This window comes from Cavia porcellus, unplaced genomic scaffold, assembly GCF_034190915.1.
Source record: "Cavia porcellus strain 051 isolate PalLab524CR breed Dunkin Hartley unplaced genomic scaffold, mCavPor4.1 scaffold_27, whole genome shotgun sequence".
NCBI classification, from domain to species: Eukaryota; Metazoa; Chordata; class Mammalia; order Rodentia; family Caviidae; genus Cavia; species Cavia porcellus.
In genome coordinates this window covers 15179100-15198547 of record NW_026947510.1, presented here as the reverse complement: position 1 = coordinate 15198547, position 19448 = coordinate 15179100, and the positions used below count along the sequence as shown (strand labels likewise).

Here is a 19448-nt window from a genome sequence, read left to right as displayed (position 1 = left end):
AGACTTGCATGATATGATAAACCAACACAACCTCATAGACATTTCTAAAATACCCTAAGAGCAATAGAGTATGTACTGCTCTTTAGGGCCATGAAATGCCCTTCAGGACATAACATGTGTTAGGTCATCAGGCAAACTTTAGTAGATTTAAAGGCATAGAAATAACATAATGTGTCTTCTCTAATCCCCATAGAATGAAATTAGAAATAAGTAGCAGAAAAAATGGGGAAACTTAAGAAATGTATGAAAATTAAACTTCTAAATAACCAGCAAGTAAAAAAAAAAAAAAGTCACATAGAAATCAGAAAATTCTTAGAGACGAATAAAGATAAACATACTAAAACTTCAGGAATATAGCTACCAAAAATCATAGAGAGAACTCTGTAACTATGAAGTGCGTATGTAGGGAAAAAGAAAGAGCTCAAGTCATTAAGTCACCGTAAGACATACACAAATATATATACCTAAATCAAGCAGAAAAAAAATACAGCATAATGAAATAGAGAATAGTTAAGGCTTTAGATAAAATTATTGAAACACAGAGGTAATTCCTTTAAAAACCAAAACATTGGTATACATTTAGTAAAATTAAGAGAACAAGAAAAGGGCTCAGTGTGCTGGAGTCAAATGAAAAACTAACATTACTACTGACCTAACAAAAATAAAAACGATATAAAGGAGTCCTACTATAAACAAATGTATGCCAGAAATTAGGTATTTAGTTTTCCAATAGATATAAATGAAATGCACAAATTCCTAGAAAAAGACATAAACTGCTAATAAGAAGAAATAGACAGTTAAACAGATCTGTAACAGTATTGCTATTGTGAATTTTGCTGCTGTAAACACGGATATGCATGTATTGCTGTGATATAATGATAAAAACTTTTCAGAAGATATAAGGAGGAGAATACCTGGGTTGAATGGAATTTAGTATTTTAATCTTTTGAGGAATCTCCATATTGACTTGCATTCCCACCGCCCCTGAAGAAGTGTTTCCCCATCTCCTGCAGCCTCTCCAGCATTTATTGTTGATGATAGCCATTCTTTCTGGAGTAAAAGTGATCTAATGTTAATTTAATTGAACTTTTTTTCGTATATTTATCAACCATTTCTATTTCTTCTGACAAGTGTTTTTTGACTCAGTATTTTATTGGGGGTCTACATTTTTTAAGTTCTTTATACATTGTAGGTATTAGTCCTCTGAGGAATAGATGACAAAAATATTTTCCTGTTGAAGTTGTGTCTTTCCTCTGTTGGTGGTTTCCTTTGCTATGCAGAAGCTTTTAATGTGATATGATCCCACTTGTTGATTCTTGTGTTATCACTTGTGCAACTGGGGTTCTGTTCAGAAACTCTTTGCCTATCCCCATATCTTGAAGAGTTTCACCTCTTTCGTCTTGATCCATATTTATTTTAGTTTAGAATATGGTATAGATTCAGTCTTCTGCATGTAGAAATTCTTAGCACCATTTGTTAATGAGGCTATCTTTCCCCCACCATGTTTTTGTGAAAGATCAGATAGCTGAATGTGACTGTTCTTAGGGGTTGTTTTTGCATCCTCTATTTCTCTTCTATTGTTCTATGAGTCTGTCTTTTTTCCAATACTGTTTTTATCACTATAGCTTGGTAGTATAATTTGAAGTCCAAATTGTGATTCTTCTGCCTTGCTCTTGTGACCTAGGTTGCTTTTGCTATTCTAGGTCTATTCTGGATACTTACAAATTTTGAGATTGTTTCCGGTAGTTTTGTGAGGAATGTTACTGGTACTTTGATTGGGATTTTGGTAAATCTTAAATCAGTTTTGAAAGTGTGGCTACTTTGACTATATTGGTTCTGCCTATCCAAGGACAGGAAATACCTTTTCATTTTCTGATACCCTCCTGCTGTACAGCCAAATTTGGTAATTAATTCTGGGATTCTTTTCATGAACTTTTTAGGGTCTTATAAGTAGATCATGTCATCTGCAAATATTGATGATACTTTGACTGTATCCTTTACTGTACATATCCTTTTTACTTCTTTCTCTACTTTCTCTTGTCAGATGGCTCTGGCTAATGTTTTGAGGGCTTCGTTGAACAGGAGTGGTGAAAGTGAACATCATCATCTTGTTCCTGATTTCCCTGTTTAATAGAGTGTTGGCAGTGGTTTGGTCATAAATGGCTTTTATTAGATTGAGATAAAGCCCTTTTATACCTGTTTGGGTTTTTTTGTTTTTAGTATTTTTTCATGAATGGATGTTGGATTTTGTCAAAGATGTTTTCTTCATTTATTGAGATGATGATGTGATTTTTGTCCTTGATTCTGTTTATGTGATGAATTATATATATTGGTTTATTGAACTGCCCTTCCACACTGGGATAAAGCCTATTTGGTCATGGTGTTTAAACATTTTGATGATTTACCTTGATTTACCAGTATCTTGTTAAGGGTTTTGTTGGTTTGGTGTGTTGTGGTGTGGTGCAGTTAGGTTTAGGTTTTGAGACAAGGTCTCACTCTGTAGTTCAGCCTTGCCTTCTGCTCCCAGGTCCCCGGCGCTGTGATTACAGGCTGGCTCCTTGTTAAGGATTTTTCATCTGTATTCTTTAATTAGCCTTATAGTTCTTTTTTTTTTGTTTGTTTGAATCCTTGTCTGGTTTTGGGATCAGAGCAGTGCTAGCATGAATGATTTTGGAAGTACTCTTTCCTTCTCTGTTTCATTTATTCTTTAATAGCATTGTCATTAGTTTATTCAAGATTTTCAAGTCTTTCTGCTTCAATTTTGATAATTCACATGTATATAGGAATTTCCATTTCTTCTGAGTTCTCCATTTTTTTCAGTGTGCAGGTTTGCAAAGTAGTTGTAATAATTTTCAGGATTTTGGCAGTGACCTTTGTGATTTCATCTTTTTCATTTCTAATTGCATTGACTTGTGTCTTTTTTTTTTTTTTTTTTTTGGTAAGATTGGCTAAGGGTTTGTCTATTCTGTTTATCCTTTTAAGGAACCAGCTCATCATTTTCTTTTTCTTATTCATCTCCATTTCATTAATTTATATTCTGATCTTTATAATTTCATTCCTTGTACAAGGTCTATATTGGGATTATTCTTGTTTTCCTAAGATTTTAAGGTGCATGATTAGGCTATTTATTTGGGCTTGCTCTATTTCTGATGCAGGAATTCATAGCTATAAACTTCTTTCTGAGGACTGGTTTCATTGTGTTCTGTAGTTTTCCAGTATGTTGTACTGGTAGTTTGTGTGATTCTAGCAACTTTCTAATTTCTTCCTTGATTCATTGATTATGCAAGAGGATATTGTTTAATTTCCATATGTTTGCATACTTTCAATGGCTTCTTTTGCAGCTGGTTTCTAGTTTTCATTGCACTATGATCTGGTACATGAATGTCTGGTGATATTCATGTGACACCTTCAGTTCTTTTGCATTTACTTATGCATGGCTTAGGGCCAGAATGTGGTCGATGCTGAAGAAAACCCCATGTGCTGCTGAGAAGAATATGTATTCTGTTGTAGTTGGATAAAAGTCTATAGATATCTATGAAGTGCATTTGTTGAAGATTTGGCTCAACTTTAAAACTTCTTTCTTTCTTCCTTCCTTTCTTTCTTTTGTCTAGTTCATCTGTTTGTGAAAGTGGAATATTGAGTGTCCCATTATAATTGTGTTGGTACTTACCTAATTTTTTTTTTTAATATTTTTTTTTACCTTTTCATCAGTACCAGGGATCGAACTCACGACTGCCTGCTTGCAAGGCAGGTGCTTATGCCACTGAGCTAAATCCCCAGCCCCGGTTCAGGCTGACCTTGGACTCAATTTGTTGCCCACACTGGCCTCTAACTTGACACTCTTCCTGCCTCAGCCTCAGTGTTAGGATTACAGGCACTGCGCCACTGTGCCCAGCTTTCTTCATCAATTTTAAAAGAAAGTTTTACAGGATGTGTAAGTCAGAGTTGGACATTGTTACTTTTCAGGGCTTGAAACACTTCACTCTAGGCTCACCTGACCTTCAGGTTTGTGTTGAGAAATCTGCTATAATTTTAAAGAGTCTACCCATATAAGTGATTCATTGCAGTTCTCTAACAGCTTTTAAGATTCTGTCCCTGTGTTACTTCTGGTATTCTGACTATGATATGATGTGCATAGGTTCTTTTTTGATTGTGGCTATTTGGGGTTCTGTATGTCTCGTTTTTCTGTATATTTAATCTTTCCCAATATTTGGCAAGTTTTTCTGCTATTCTTTCTGTGAATGGATGTTTTATGCCATTATGCTGTCTTTGCTTATCTCCAGTTAAGCTCAGGTTAGTCTTTCATCATCTAGCAGCTGATGAAGCCAATTTCAATGTTCTATTCTTAAGGTATCTCTGGTAAGTGGTCCTTGCCATTTGTTGTAATGGTATGTCTAAGTAAATTTACTCATTTTTTTCTCTTCATTTTGTAGAACTGAGCATTAAACCCAGGACATCTGCACTGAACCACAGCCCCAGCCTTTTTTATCTTTTGAGACAGGTTTTAAGTTGCTAAATTATGCATGCTAGGTTTGAATTCCTATTCATCTGCCTCAGTCTCTCTAGTACCTGGGATTCCAAGTGTACACCACTGCACCCAATTGAGTTTTTTAATTAACTTTGATCCCATATTTTAAGAAATAAATAACAAATGACAACAATGGTTGTCTGTGGCAGAGGTGAGATTGTCAGGGTCATGAAGGAATTTTTTGGAATAATGAGAATGTTCTATAATTTGCTGGGGAAGTTGTTTACCTAGGTCTGTTTTTTTTTCTTCAAAACCTCATTGAATTGTATGATTAAAAGGGGCTGGGGATTTAGCTCAGTGGCATAAGCGCCTGCCTTGCAAGCATGTGGTCGTGAGTTTGATCCCTGGTACCGGTAAAAATACAAAAAAAAAAAAAAAAAAAAAAACTTACTGGATTTTATTATATGTGATAATATAAACAAAAACTTTTATAGACAATGAGATTATACAGAAACCATTGTTCATTTTCTGTTAGTTGGTTCTAAATACCCTGTGATACTGTCATTCTCTTGAATGGTTTTACATTGTCTTGATATGTTTGATGCTAGAGTACACAAAGTTATACTCAAAGATTTCAAGGAAAGAGACACTATGGTAACTACTTTTATGTTGGGATATCTGGTGGTGAAACACTATTTTGCTTAAATGGCTATGCTTTGACCTGCACTGTTTTGTTGTTATGTCCTCTTTTATCTCAATCTCCTTTTTTTAGTTTTATCTTTTTAATTAAGGGAAAAACAACAAAAAAAGCAGGATATATTATAGTAACCCACTTTGATTTCCTATTAACTTGATTTGAAACCCTGTATTGCTCTCTCCATCTTGTTTTGACTGATTTTCCTCTATTCTGTTTTGCTTGATAGTACCAAGTTTGAGAGTATAGGCAACAACTGTGAAGACAATAAGATTCATTATGACGCCCATTCTGGTTTGACTATTATCTTCTTTTGAAGTCTTGTAATGTCTCCAATGTTTTGGTTTTATTGCTTTTGTTCTTTACTGTTTTGTTCAATTTTATTATAACTGATGATATAGGCAATTCTTTTTAAGATAACAAGAGGCATTATGGTAACCATTGTTGATCACCTTGTATTTTATTTTTACAGTATGTATTATGTCCATCCTTTTGATTTGACTGACTCTGTTTTATTATGTCACATTTGGTTTTATTCATTTCAAAAAAAGTAATAAGAACTGTGGGAGTAATAAAACCCAAAATGTGTAATTGTCATTGTACAAAACAGAGGAAAAGAAAGTGCTCTAAAGATGTAACTGCATGTATATTTAAGTGTATAAGATAGATAACCATATTACTGACTTTTGTTGGATCATTGAACAGAACTGTTTGCAGTCTCACTGTTTGAAAGTCCAGTTTATATGCTTTAATTTTGTAACTTGAACAACTATTTCTAAGATGACAATATGTAATCTATTAACTAGTGATTTCCTACTGTTTATTTTTTCTGAAATTCGGTATAACTTGTACCCTTTTTCTGTTTTTTTTCTTTTTCTCCTTAAATTAAAAAAAAAAAGAAAAAGATCTTACGACACTCTAAAGTTTAGCTCAATTTAAAAAAAAACAATGTATACGTAGATAGATCTGCAAGACATTCAAAAGGTACACCATAGAACGAGACATACAATATGCTACCATTTATTTTTGAAGGAAGGGTGGATGAATGTATGGATGATCGCTGGGTAAAGTGACTTATTTCTGTTGACTCCATGCTCATGCAAATGTATCAAGGATCTTGGACCTGACCACTCTGTTCTCTCATTCTTCCTCTGATGTCACGTATATGCTCTTAGGCCTTTTTTCTGGGATGAAAAAAATTTCTGTTATAATAACATCAGCATAAATGTCATTTTCTGTGCTGATTATTATATTCACTAATATTCCTCATTGAAGAAAGGTATTCAATTTCTGAAAAATTTTTAACTTAAAAGAATCCGTACTGGAAACCAATGTGTGGAGCCAACTCTGATCTGGAAGCGGCGATGGGTCCTTGCATTCTTGCTCTGCCCTGCTGCTGAAGAGTCAAGAGTTTTGGCATCCAGAATTCCATCTCTCTGGCCTGTGTGCTTGTGAAAGTGAGCAGTTCGAACCAATGACTGAGGGTCTTGTGGACTTGAGGGTCCTGTGCAGGCCTTCCATAGAACGGGTCAGTCAGCCTGCAAGGCACATGGGAAGTAAGCTCTCGGACTTTTTGTGTTTTGAAACAGGTAACAACCAAAGCCAAGCAACTGAAGGATTCTGTTACCTGCTCCCCAGGTGAGTCAGTGCCCACCTTAACTTATTACCTTAAAGTGGTGTCTTCCAAATGAACCCCTTTTTATAATAACTTCCTGAAATACAAGAGTGTGATCATTTCATCTAATGAACCCAACTCTTTCTGATCCCTTTTAAAAGGGACTAAAGTTCAGGCCCCTGACAAGCCAACCTATCCCTGCAGACAGCTGGCACGGAGAGAAGCATTTAGTGAGTTTAAAGAACACTGCAATTCTTTCCCTGTAGTACTTGCAGGAAGGGACCTACAGGAGAACACCAACCTGCACATCACACAAGTACCCTGTGCTGCGGCCGGGGATTTAGCCCAGCGGCATAAGTGCCTTCCTGGCAAGCACGAGGTTGTGAGTTCCATCCCCAGCACCACACACACACACACACACACACACACACACACACACACAGAAGTACCCTGTGCTGTTTTCCTGTGCAGTCCACCATCATCACAGACAACGTGCTACCCTCGGGACAGATGAGTAGCCCCCACCCCAAGAATTTGTTTCTCAAAATCTAGAGTCTCAGGGACGTGTGGTAGATTCCTGTAGTGCCACACTCAGGAGGCTGAGGCAGGAAATTGCTGAGAGTTCAAAGCCAGCCTGAATTGCATAGTGAAACTGTCTTAAACAGAAAACCCAAAAAAACATTGATAAAGGGAAGAAAATATAAATCATAGATAACCTACCCTTAATGTCATCCTTTTAGCACTACAAAGTGGTTCATAATATAGACACTTCTCAGTTTGTTTAACAGGTTCCTAGTATTGAGCATTTTAATTCTTTCTTACTTTTCTTTCCTTCTCTTTCTTTTTTTGAAACAAGCTCTCATTTTTACCCAACCTGGTCTTGAACTCAAGCCACCTGGAGGTAGGGCACAGGCCATCCCACCACACCCTGCTTCCTTTTTTTTTAATTATTAATGAAGTAGTGGTCTCCAAAGTGAGGTACAGCATAGTGCCTGCAGGAACACTATGTTGGGGTTTCTCCTGAGTTTTATTGTATTGAGAATAATGAGAAGAGGGGTCTGCTTTCTCGTACCTAACACACTGGCCTATGCTGTGCCCTGTCTGTATCCTGACGCAGGGCATGTGTCACGTGGGTGCCAACATTTCCTGAGGGAGGGTCGCCCCTCTCCGCAATTATTCTGTTTCTGCCAACATAGTGCACAGAATACCTGCAGAGCACATTCACCAGAAGCTCTGGGGTCATGTTTTCAATGAGGTGGACAGTGACCAGGGAACAATCTGCTGTCACATGGAGACTTCCTCATATTTAACAAAGTGTTTGAAAAAGTTACGGAATTTGAATTTCACATTTTTAATCAAAAGTGTTCTAAACTTAGTGCCCAATAGCAAAAATTTTCTGTGGAGTAAAGAGGACTTACTAATAATGAATATGAAAGCAATTATTTTGAAAGATTTAGAAAGAATGTTTTGAAAACAGATTTCTTAAAAATAGTTCCTGTGTTGTCTGGGGCTATTTTGTGGTCAATGATGTGGCATAAAAACTACAGACCACAGAATGTTCAAAATAAGATTTTAGCTTATAGATCCTCCAGACAAAATCACATTAAAAATACAAACATGTCAACATTGTCCCTAGTTTGCTTGTTTGCTTGTTTGTTTTGGTACTGGGCATCAAACTCATGACTGCGCACTTGCCAGGCAGGCACTTATGCTGCTCATGCCAGAAACACCCAAAGGACCTTTCGACAGGACCTTTCCCAGGAACTAATGGAGAGCTCAGAGACTAAGAAACCCAGCAGACATTGCTTTTTGTTGTTGTTGTTTGTTTTGGGGTTTTTTTGTGTGTGGTCCTGAGAATGAAACCCAGTGACGTTACCACTGAGACACACCCCCAGCCCTTTTCATTTTTTGAGATGGTGTTGCTAAACTGACATTTCATAATGAATGCTGTGTTAGTGGTGTATGGCTCTGGTGCACGAAGAAGCAAATAGGCAGATCACAATTGTATGTTCACAGTGTTGACGGAGTTGGTACTCACAGCAGTGATGGGGACCGGAGCCACTCGGAGAGGTGTGGAGCTGAGCCATGACCAACCCACAGGGCAGAGTGCTGCACGGCCACTAACAGCAGCAGGGTTCCCACCACAGTGCACATGGTCCCGAAGCACGCGCTGCCCTCTCAGAAGGAAGGGGAGGGAAGTCAGGGTCCCCTGCACTGGGTGAACTGTGATGCTCAAGTCCACTTTCAAGCTTCCCAGTGGAGCTACTGAAAATTAAGGTTCAAATGAGTTGGAATGAAATACATGTTAAATGGAGTTGCGGTGTGTGTACCATTGTGTATACCATGTTGTTGACATGTTTTGAAATTTTGTTTCTTTTTTTCTTTCTCTTCCTTTTCATCCTTAAATAAAACGGATTTTTTTAAAAAATGAGTGGCTCAGTGGCAGATAAAATGGTACCAACAGCACAGATTTGAGGGTGGATGACGATCTTGCCAAGTCACTGAGCCAAGTACTCCCAGACTGGGGTTCACTAGGCTTCTGAGCACCCTGCAGTCTCCACGTGTTGGGGCGTCACAGAGTGGTTTGTTAGCTCAGGGCCAGACCAGTTTCTGTTCCAGAACCAACCTACTGTGCTGCCACCTATCTCTGTACCTTTGCCAGGACTGGAGATTGTAATTATTTCCTTTTTTAAAAAATTTGTTTCCTACTTTCTAATCTTTGCCAGCTGACTGATTGGAAGGTGGGCATTTGTTGTTTCACTTTGCATGTGGCTAACAGTTTTTAACTATTTGTATTTCTTCCTTTGTGAGGTAAAATGTTTTAACTTTTTAACAAAACGCTTTCTGCGCATTTCAGCGCCTTTGACAGCCGCGGGGGCAGTGGAGGACAGCGCGGGCCCACCTGCCGCAGCCTCTGGCTGTTGCCGTCCTACCAGGGCTCTGTGTCCTTGGATCACGGCCCACTCTGGACTCCCTAGGCCCTGGGCTCAGGCAGTGGTGTCCCCTCAGTCCCCTGCTTCCTCCCCAGCCGCCTCCTCCTAAAACAGCTGGGAGCCGGTGCGTGGGGAGCGGCTACGGCTGGCTGTGCGCTGTGGCTGAGACCTCCGCATCTTCCTGTGCTGTGCCCTCTCCTAGGAATGATCAGGCTCTCCGAACTCAGGTCCTCCGCCCAGACCCCCAGGCCCACGAAGGCAGCGGTGGCCCTACCTGATGACATAATCACCCAGCGGGAAGAGGACACCACGCAGGGCTCTCAGGTCCCCGAAGGCTGCGAGGCCCGGGTGCGGAGGCGGCTGGAGGAGAAGGAGAAGGCCCGCGGACGGAGGCAGAGGGACTTCGAGGAGGTGGTGGCGCCTCAGGCTGAGTCCAGTGACGAGGAGGAGGAGCCGCGGGAGCAGCTGTGGACACAGGGCCAGCAGCGGCTCCTGGAGCTCGCGCTGCAGCAGTACCCACGCGGTGCCGCCGACCGCTGGGACAGGATCGCCCGCTGCGTCCCCGCCAAGAGCAAGGTGGGTGCGGCCCAGCCCTGACCCCTCTTCACTGCCTTGCTGTCTTCCTGGGGCAGGCCAGCCTGTGCCAGGGCTGCACAGAGATCACACACACACACACACACACACACACACACGTGCTTGTTACGTCGCCCAGGCTGGCCCTGAACTCGCCGTGGTCCTCATCCCACAGCCACAGCCTTCCAGGGCATTTGTCATCACACCCAGCTAAAATTCCAGTCGTGGAGCTTAACCCTCTCCTGCACTGAGCACGCTAGGTCCCTGGCAGCCAGTAGGGCAGCCGCGTGACCATGGCCCTCGAGGCTGCAGCAGGTCTGTGACCCAGAGGGGCTGGGCAGGACCTTGGGTGCCACCAAGATCTGGAGGGACCTGCCCTGTAACCTGTGTTGTGTGTGCCCGGCTTCAAGGTCTCCTTCTCCAGTGCTGGGCTCTGTAAAGTGCGTCCAAATACAGGGGGCAAAAGGGTGTGGGCTTCAGGCCGCGGGAACAACTGCAATCCACCCAGGCCTGGCATCCTGGGTCCCCACTGCAGCGGGCCAGATGTGTCCTCTGGCTGGGCAGGGAACCTGAGGACCCAATCTCTGGTGCATCAGAGCTCATTTGATTTTTTTAAAATTGAAATTCCATGTCAGGAACCCAGCTTGGGGCCATGTGTCCCTAGACGCACAGGTCTAGATATCTGGCACCCCCTTGGAAATGACAAGGGTCCTGGGGAGAAGAATGAGCCGTTACCGGAAGACCCCTGGGATGGTGGGTTCTCCTCGGCTCTAACTGATTTGCCAAGAGCCCTGATTTTCCCTGAGTTTCTGTAGCCTCCTCAGGACAGGCCGTGAAATGTTGATGAATTTGTTGCCTTAAACTGGGGGAACTGTGACAGGACCTCGTCGCCCGTGGCCCTGTCTGTCCTATTTCACCCAGCAGTGTCCGCCTGGTGACCCCTGAGCTTCGACTCCACCCCGCCTGCTCACCATCCAGCATGTGGTAGTGCCTTTGCCACCTGCCGAGCGAGCGCGCAGTCCTTCCAAAGTTCCAAGGGCTGAGGGTCCAGGTCCACCCGCAGCGGGGCCCCAGTGCCCTCTGTGGCCGCACGCTCACCTCCCGCCTCTCCTGCAGGAGGACTGCATCGCCAGGTACCGGCTGCTGGTGGAGTTGGTCCAGAGGAAGAAACAAGCAAAAAGCTGAGCGCACCCAGGACAATGCCCGCCTTCGTTTTTCATAAGGAATATTTGCAAAACTCTACACAGAAACTTGTATTTTGTACCTCAGTATTTCTATACGTCATGTGCCTTAGTAAAGAAATAAACCCATGAGAGACCTATACGCTGCTGTCGGGGAAACGATCCCGTGTTCGGGTGAAGGCTGGGACGCGGGTTTTCTTTCTCCTCGCCAAGGAGGTTACCTTTGTTATTGTTTTTTGGTACTGGGGATCGAACTTATGACTTCGTGTTTACCTGGCAGGTGCTTATGCACTGAGCTAAATCCCCGGCCCACGAGGGTTACTTTTGGAGGAAAGTTTCACACAGTGCATTGCAGCAACCAGAAGAGGTCATCAAAGGGGCAAGGACCCAATCCGAGTGCGTCTGCTTGGTGACAACAGGTCTTGGTGTTTCTCCCTAAGTCTTCAAAAGCCCCACACTGCTGCGAGAGATCCTGAAACAGTCATTGGCAAAGCAGGGCCTGGCGCCATTTGGGGACCAGGGCTGGAGGTGGGCCTCGGGGTGGTGGCCTCCGCTGAGGCGCAAGGCCTTGCAGGGGGTACCTGGCACTGCAGTGGTGTCTGAAGCTCAGGGACGTCTCCTCCTGGTGCCTCCTGCCTTGGCCAGCAACAATTCCAGGCTGCTGTTTTTTGTTTTTGTTTTGAGACAAAAGCCATTAAAAGCTATGAAGTCTAGGCTGGCCTGGTAGCCCAGGTTGGTCACAAACTCTCAGGGCTCCTGCTTTAGCTCTCCAGCTCCTGGGGCTGCGGTCTGCAGGAGCCAAGCAGCAAACGGCCAGTGAGTTTCCTGGCGTCTGGAACAAAGCGCGTGGTTCAGGTAGGACTCAGGGAAGGCAACCCCTGTGGGAAAAGCTTCCTAAGACAGCGTGACCACAGAAGCTGGGTCCAGTCCCCAAGACCAGACTGCTCCCCCCGCCCCTCACACACACAGCTGGAAGTGCAGCCCCTTTCCCTGCACCCCTCGGGGGTGGCAGCTGAGCCGAACCGCTTGTGGGGGGGGGCTTTCCCAGAATCCTCCAGGACGGGAACAAGGCTACAATTAGTGGGCATGATCTGTCAATCACAGGCATCCAGGGCATGCGCAGAAAAAATGGTGGGAGGGTCCTGCACTCGGGCCATCAGGAGGCACAGTCTAAAGTTATGGCCCGAGAGCAAGCTGGTCTGCGGTAGGAGGCGTCAGCTCCAGACTTCCGGCTGCACTGCCTTTCCCCTCATGTGTGCGCTGTGGAGCCGCCCTCTTCTACCTTTGTGCATGGAAGACTCTGCTACCTTGCTGCCTTGTTTTTTTTGTTTGTTTTTTTTTTGGGGGGGGGTTGATATATTTTGCCCACTTCTTTGTTCAGGTCTCCAAGAATCTGGAAGAATCTCTGAAAAGTCCCCACAACACCCCAGGACCCAGGTAACAAAAGGTGCCACGAAGGCCCCTGCGCCCTCTGAGTGATCCCTAGAGTGGGCGGCCTGAGGATGCCTCTGTGGTCCCAGCACTCGCGAGACCCTGTGTCAGAAAATAAAGGAAGGAAGCAGGAAGTGGTGGTGCACTCCTGTAATCCCAGTATTCAGGAGGCTGAGGCAGGAGGGTTGGTCGAGACCAGCCTGGGCTACAAAGTGAGCTCAAAGACTAAAAATAAAGCAAGGGAAGGCAGGAAGGCTGGAGGTGTAGCCCGGTGGGAGGGCTGGCGTTGAATTCCCAGTGGGGAATGAGAGGCCTCCCAAATGAAAAAGTAACCACACACAGGATTCCCACGGATCACTCCCCAGAACTCCACCCGGCCAGGATCGCCTGCTCTGTCTGCCTGTCTGTCCCCAGGGACCTTGCCCTTGTCCCCACGCTTGCTCTGCTTCCCCACTCACCCCACCCAGTCTTGTCTCTACTGTGTCACGTGGCTTTGCCCGGGGTTTGGGGTGATGGCGGCGTAGCCTTGCCATCAGCTGGGGCCGAGGGTATCTCTGTTCCACCCAAAGCCAACTCAAGTAGCGCGGGCACAACTTCAAGTCCTCCGTGCCCTGGGAAGGGTCCCAAATCCCCGCCATGCTGGGCAGTGCTGGCAACACTACCTCCAGCTGCCAGCACTGGCCACGCCCGACTTTCCCATCCTGGGCCCCGGCGTTTGTTCCCATAACGGAACTGCCCTTCCCGAGGGATCCGGTCACTCAGGAATCCACACATCCGGTTCACAAACCTCAACCATGGCCAGCGGTACCCAGCGTCGTCCCTAATGTGTATGTATTTTGACTACATAAGAAGAGTGAGAGAAAGTTTAAAACATGTTTTACAGTTTTTGTTTTGTTGTTTTGAGAGACTTCCCATGTCGCTCAAGCTGTCCTCACTCGCAGGGATCCTTTCGCATGCTGGGGTGACAGGCGTGCACTGCCACCCCAGGCTTTCTGATGTATGTATTTTAACAACTGGGCTTGGCCGTGTGACAGGGTTTCCTTCCTAGCCCTCAGTTTTTAAAAAATGTGGTCAGTGTTATCACAAGGACCTCTGCCATCTAACAAATGTCAGCAGTCACACAGACAGGTTAGGAGGGCCCTGAGAGGCTCCAGAAACTGCAGTTACGTGACTCCAGCTCCAGACTCCAAAGCAGCCAGAGAAACTGGCCAGACTAACTCTGGTGAGGGATCTCTTTTAGTGCTACTGCCAACCCCAGCCGTGACCAAACCCAGTGACACTGCATTACAAGGAGTCACCGTGTGCAGAGTTGCAATAGAAAAAAAGATTTCCTTTGTTGCTAATCACCAGTAACAGTAACAGTAACAATTGTCCCCCAACCTCACCAATGTGAAACTCATTTCAAAGGAGGATTTCGGGAGCTGCAGACAAGAACACTTGACTATCTTGCATGAGGAACCTGAGTTCCCAGCCCTGCAAAAAAAAAAAAATATATTTCCAAATGTTTATAAAAATTCACAGCTGGAGCTGGGGATATAGCTCAGCAGCCAAAGTGCCTGGCAAGCGTGAGGTTGTGAGTGTGATCCCCAGTACAAAAAAAAAAAAAAAAATTAAAAAACCTCATAGCTGTTTCATCCTGAAAGCCTTCTTTTTAATCTATACAAAATATGGTCTCGGGGCTGGGGATTTAGCTCAGCGGCATAAGCACCTGCCTTGCAAGCAGGCAGTCGTGAGTTCGATCCCCGGTACTGACAAAAAGGAAAAAGACAAGACAAAAAAAAAAAAATATATATGGTGTCATCAGCTAGGCTTGGTGGTGAACTCCTGCTGTAATCCCAGCACTCAGGAGACTGAGATAGGAGGGTCCCTGCAAGTTTTGAGACCAGCCTGGACTACAGTATAGTAAAAGGCCAATCTGAACTGCCTGGTGACTCACTGTCTCAAAAAAAAAAACGACAAAAAGATGTTGCCAAAGTGCACTTCATTTTCAGGAAGTGAAACAGATGGATGAAAGGCTTACCACAATTTCTATGAAAAGGTTAGTCTGTCCACTTACAAGTAAAGCTGCTTGCGCGTCTCTGTGAGGTGCCTTGGCTCTGCAGTTCCCAGCCCCTCCTGCCATGGTGGTGCCTCCTACCTAGTGAGGTACCTCCTACCAGCTTAAAATTAGTTGGTGGCTTCCTTTCCTTAGCCTGGACATGCAGCCCAGGCCACACATCTCCAGGCTGACACAGAGGCCCCTCGGCCAGAACAGTGACAGGTAACCCCATACCCAGAGTGCACATGCCACCCCGAGATCCAGCACTCACAGGAGCCCCAAGTGTACCTCAGCAGGAGTGGCTTCTGGTGCACCACCGTCATGGTGTCAACCTTGGGGACAGGACTTTCTAGATCAGAGTCCCTGTCTGTACAAGAGAAAACTTCAGACCTGGAAAAATAAACCATGAGCCTCCCCACCGCACTCAAGTTTCGAGTCATGGAGTCTTGCAGAAGCTTGGGCCCCTCCATTTCCGAGGGCACCACAGTAACTGGTGCCTCTGAGACCCAGAACCACACCAGTGGTGCTTCTCTCCAGCAACCAGAGGTCTGGCCCTAGTCTAAAAAAGCAAGTCTGATCAGAAACAGCCAATGTTTCATTTTTAAAATCATTCCCCTGAAAGACAGCCCAGGGCATCCAGCCTCCTTGCGCACATCCCGCACAGCCACAGCCCCACATCCCGAATCCACTGGAAATGGCTCCCTTTCATGGTCATCAGGACTTGGGGAGAGCCAGAAGCCTTGGGGTGCCAGATCTGGCCATTAAGGTGGACAAGGACACAGCATGGTGTCTTTAGGAGCCTGCCTTTCTGCTGATGGGCACTCACCTCATACCACACCTCTAAAAAGACACTGGTGAAAAAGAACTTTGAAACGGCTGCAGAAGAATTTACAGTGAGGGGGACTTCTACTGTGATAAATTTTTAAAGCTGAAATATCCACTTGTATTTTGATCACACCTCATATACAGAGGAATGTAACCTTTACTGAATATGCCTGCTGCAGTTACCATGCAGTAACTGATGGTCTGTTTGTGACTTTGCTTTCAACCCCATGTTATGGCTTGGTGTAGGTGTCCCCCTAAGCCTCATGCAGTCGTAGTTGAAGCTTCTCAAAGGCTGCTGGATCTAGACACTGATTAATTTGACATAGTTCTGCGAGTGGGGAACAGGAAGGTCCACCCTGGTGTGTGTGCTGCCTGCCCCAGGAGTGAGTAACCTGGATGCAACATAAGGGACAGAAAGGGCTGCTGCGGTCACTTGTTGCTTGCTGCCTGATGCCTGGCCTGGTTTGCCATGAACTGTTTCTCTGCCATTCACCCTGTGCTGGAGTGAGCCAATTGAAACCTCTACAAACTGAGCCAAATAAATCTTTCCTCCTTTAACTTTGAGTATCAGGTATTTTGTCTCAGCAAAAAGAAACACAAGATGTCCCACTAAAGTTATTTCTCTACTAATGCACACTCAGACCTTGGCCCCTCTCTCCTCTAGCTGCCAATCACCAGCACTCAGGGTGGACTTGCGCTCCACACGGATGCCGAGGTCCGGTCAGTGCCACATAGATGCAGAGTGGACCTGGACTACAGGTCCAAACCACCCACAGGAGGACTCAGAACCCCAGACACCAAATTATATGGCACCAAATTATAAACATCATTAAATTTTATTAACAAGTTTGTACATTTTAATACATGTGGAATTTTACATCTAGGCAAAATAACAACACATTGAAAATTTACTATTTATACAAATTGTTACAGAATACCAACCAGTGGGTTAAATAAGTAAAATAAGCCACACTGATTTTTTAAATTATCTACAAAAGGTTTGACTTTCTTTAAAATTCCCCTGAACATATAAAAATAAATTAACTTTACTTTTCAATTAATTCTACCAATTAGAAATATTACAAATCAAAATATCAATGTTATCTTATGAATTTTTCACAATACAAAACAGATTCACAAAACCTTATGTACAGAAATGAGGTAAGAACTGTGCAATGTTTAACCAGGAGACATATTGCAGAGTCAGCGTGTTCTTCCAGCTCAGTACACAGTGGAGGTCTGATCCCAGCTGGGCTTCCTGCTCGTCACTCAGCTTTCAGACATGAGTGCACCTGTATCTTGGGTGTCGCAAGGAAAGTGTGGCTGACGGTGTGGCCAGCCAGTCTGCACGGTTAGTACTGGGAAGTTTTAAGTAAAACAAATGCATAATCTCACCAAACCCCCTCAGTGGTGAAAGGGCTGCACTCAGCCCTGTGGGGTGCTGAGCCTCCCAGCAGGGCTGTGCCTGTTGCAAGGCGGGGTGCTGGAGCCCTGAGCTGCTGCCTTCGTGAGGCAAAGCTGCCTCGTGCAGCCTTTCTGAGAGCCGGCTTTTGCTGTGCACTGACCCTGCTCCCTGCAGCCTAGTACTTGCTTTCTCTGGCTCCCTAACTATGAGCAGGTTTTGACACTACAGAAGCACTTAGCAAAAGAAAAGTACCTTTAACAGAACCAAACATTATGCCCTAATCCTATTACCCGAATGGGCCAAGTCTCATCAGAAAAGAAGTATTCTGAACAAAGTTTTGCAGAGTCTTGGTGGGTGACATTGTGTAAGTGACTAACTAGAATTCTAAAATAAGAAACAATCCCTTGGAATTTCAGATCTGACTTAGAGCAAGCATACTGTGACCCAAAGAAGTGATGATGTTTCATACTCCAACTTGTACAGTAAAACCAAGTCGTTTGTGAATGGAACAAATCTTCATGCTGTTTGCGTCTCCATTTATAACTAGTTGCGCACCAACTATATTCAATTTTTCTTGAGGTGATAAACTAATTTCATGTAAGTTATTTCATTGACACAAGTTAGCTATTACATTTTCTTTCACAATTTAAAACCTTCCAGTGGGACCTGTCAGTGCAACAAAGCAACAAGAAAATGGGTGCCTGACGAGCGCGCCCTCACGTGGCCTCTGTCCTGTGGCCGCCTCGATGGATCGCAGGTCCTCAGACCATGGCAGAGGCCTCTCAGGTGCTTCTCAAGGGTCAACTCTTCTCCTGAGCTACAGGCCCAGTTTTATCACTAATTCTCTGCAGTAAAAGAAACAAAAACCAGAAGCATTATTAGCTTAACCAGTTCTGGCCATTACTTGAAGTAACCACAACTGAAACATCAATTGTGACAGTTAGCTATGACTTTTCCTGAAAGAGTTGGCCTGGCTGCTTTTCCTGGTAAGAACTTTTAAAATATCAAGTTCAGCACTACATAAAGACAGAAGAGGCAGGGTGCTACCCGCAGGAGAGGACCATGACTCCTTGGCTGCTCTGCCACAGGTCGTCATGTGGACCTGCGCTCATGACGTGGTCACTGAGTCACCAGCCCTGACCCCGCTCTGCTGCCACCTTGTGAGCGGGGGCTTCGAGCCTGCTTTCCCTTCCCTCTATGACCCTGAAGACACAATCCTGTATGCACTGCATCGAACCAGGGACTCGGGACCCCTCCCTCCCCTAACCTCTCCCATCAGGTAATGAGCACTGCTCACCTTTGTGATACTGATTCTTCCACTTAAAAAGTACATCTCATACTGTACAACTCAAAAAAAATTAACTTATATTTCATTTTTTAATAAAAAATTCCTGTGAACCAGAGTGGAAAGTAACAGGTTTGAAACCTCCAGAACTGCTAGGAATCACTCATTTCCACCCACTTAGTGAACCCCAGGAAGGCCAGGAGGTCTGTGCCACATCCACCAGGACACGGCTAAAGCAGAAAGTACCGGGAGCTTGGATGCAAGGCAGCCTCATCACCGACCAGAAACGAAAGCTTCCGAAGCCGGCACAAGCACAGGGTGCAGCACCCCTGCCTGGCCGGTGCAGGTCTGGGAGACCTGACTGCAGGCGGAGTCCCACACACAGTGCACCTGCACCCACTGTTAACGCCTTGCACACCCAGATGGTAAGATGGGGTGGGTCACTTACATGAACTTCCTAAGAGACTGAAATTCAAATTCCATTACAATGTGATTGATTTACTTTCTTTAAAAAAAGCTGGTAAGATATCTAGATTACCTCCCCTAATATTTATGTATTAATAAGTGTCCAACCTTGAGAAGAACCTTTGATAAAAATAGAAATACTCTTTAATTGTATCAACTTGTTTTATAACTCAGCAAGTTTATAAGGAAACATTGACTGCTGCCACTGGGTCCAACTCCCTTGCTAGCTCAGTCTTAAGATAGCTGCCCAGGCCTTGTCTCTGCTCTCCTGATGCCACCGGCCTGGCTGGGGACACATACTTACTGTGACCTGGCCGGCGCTGTCCCCATGGATGTTGAGGAAGGGGTTGGTGGCTGTGTGCAGAGGGGGTGCGGGGGCTCCGGTGAGCAGGCTGTTCATGGGGAGCTGCGTGGGGCCAGGCAGCTGCAGTGGCTGCAGCTCAGGCGCGTGATGCTGCGGGTGCTGATGTATGAACTGGTACAGGAAAGCCTGGTGCTGCTCCTGCGGGGACACAGGGACAGTTCCCAGTCACCA

General features: G+C 44.7%; 2 protein-coding genes across 19 annotated transcripts in view; one reads left to right on the top strand and one right to left on the bottom strand.

Moving 5' to 3' along the window:
- The window catches only part of Dnajc1 (DnaJ heat shock protein family (Hsp40) member C1), a 200852-nt gene extending 189248 nt beyond the window's left edge, over positions 1–11604 (top strand). For 2 of the 3 annotated variants that reach the window (XM_063237927.1, XM_003463883.4), the window contains 3 exons: positions 6752–6800; positions 9913–10286; positions 11400–11604. In XM_063237927.1, the coding sequence (XP_063093997.1) occupies positions 6752–6800; positions 9913–10286; positions 11400–11468 (492 nt within the window). In that variant the 3' untranslated portion in view covers positions 11469–11604. Of the gene's footprint in view, positions 1–6751; positions 6801–8793; positions 9206–9912; positions 10287–11399 lie in introns of those variants that run through there. The other variant, XM_013145999.3, reaches the window with a different exon arrangement.
- Positions 11605–16575: 4971 nt separating this feature from the next.
- The window catches only part of Mllt10 (MLLT10 histone lysine methyltransferase DOT1L cofactor), a 201467-nt gene continuing 198594 nt past the window's right edge, over positions 16576–19448 (bottom strand). For all 16 annotated transcript variants that reach the window (XM_063237912.1, XM_063237913.1, XM_063237921.1 and 13 more), the window contains 2 exons: positions 19218–19415; positions 16576–18008 (listed from right to left, as the gene is read on the bottom strand). In XM_063237912.1, the coding sequence (XP_063093982.1) occupies positions 17964–18008; positions 19218–19415 (243 nt within the window). In that variant the 3' untranslated portion in view covers positions 16576–17963. The remainder of the gene's footprint in view (positions 18009–19217; positions 19416–19448) is intronic.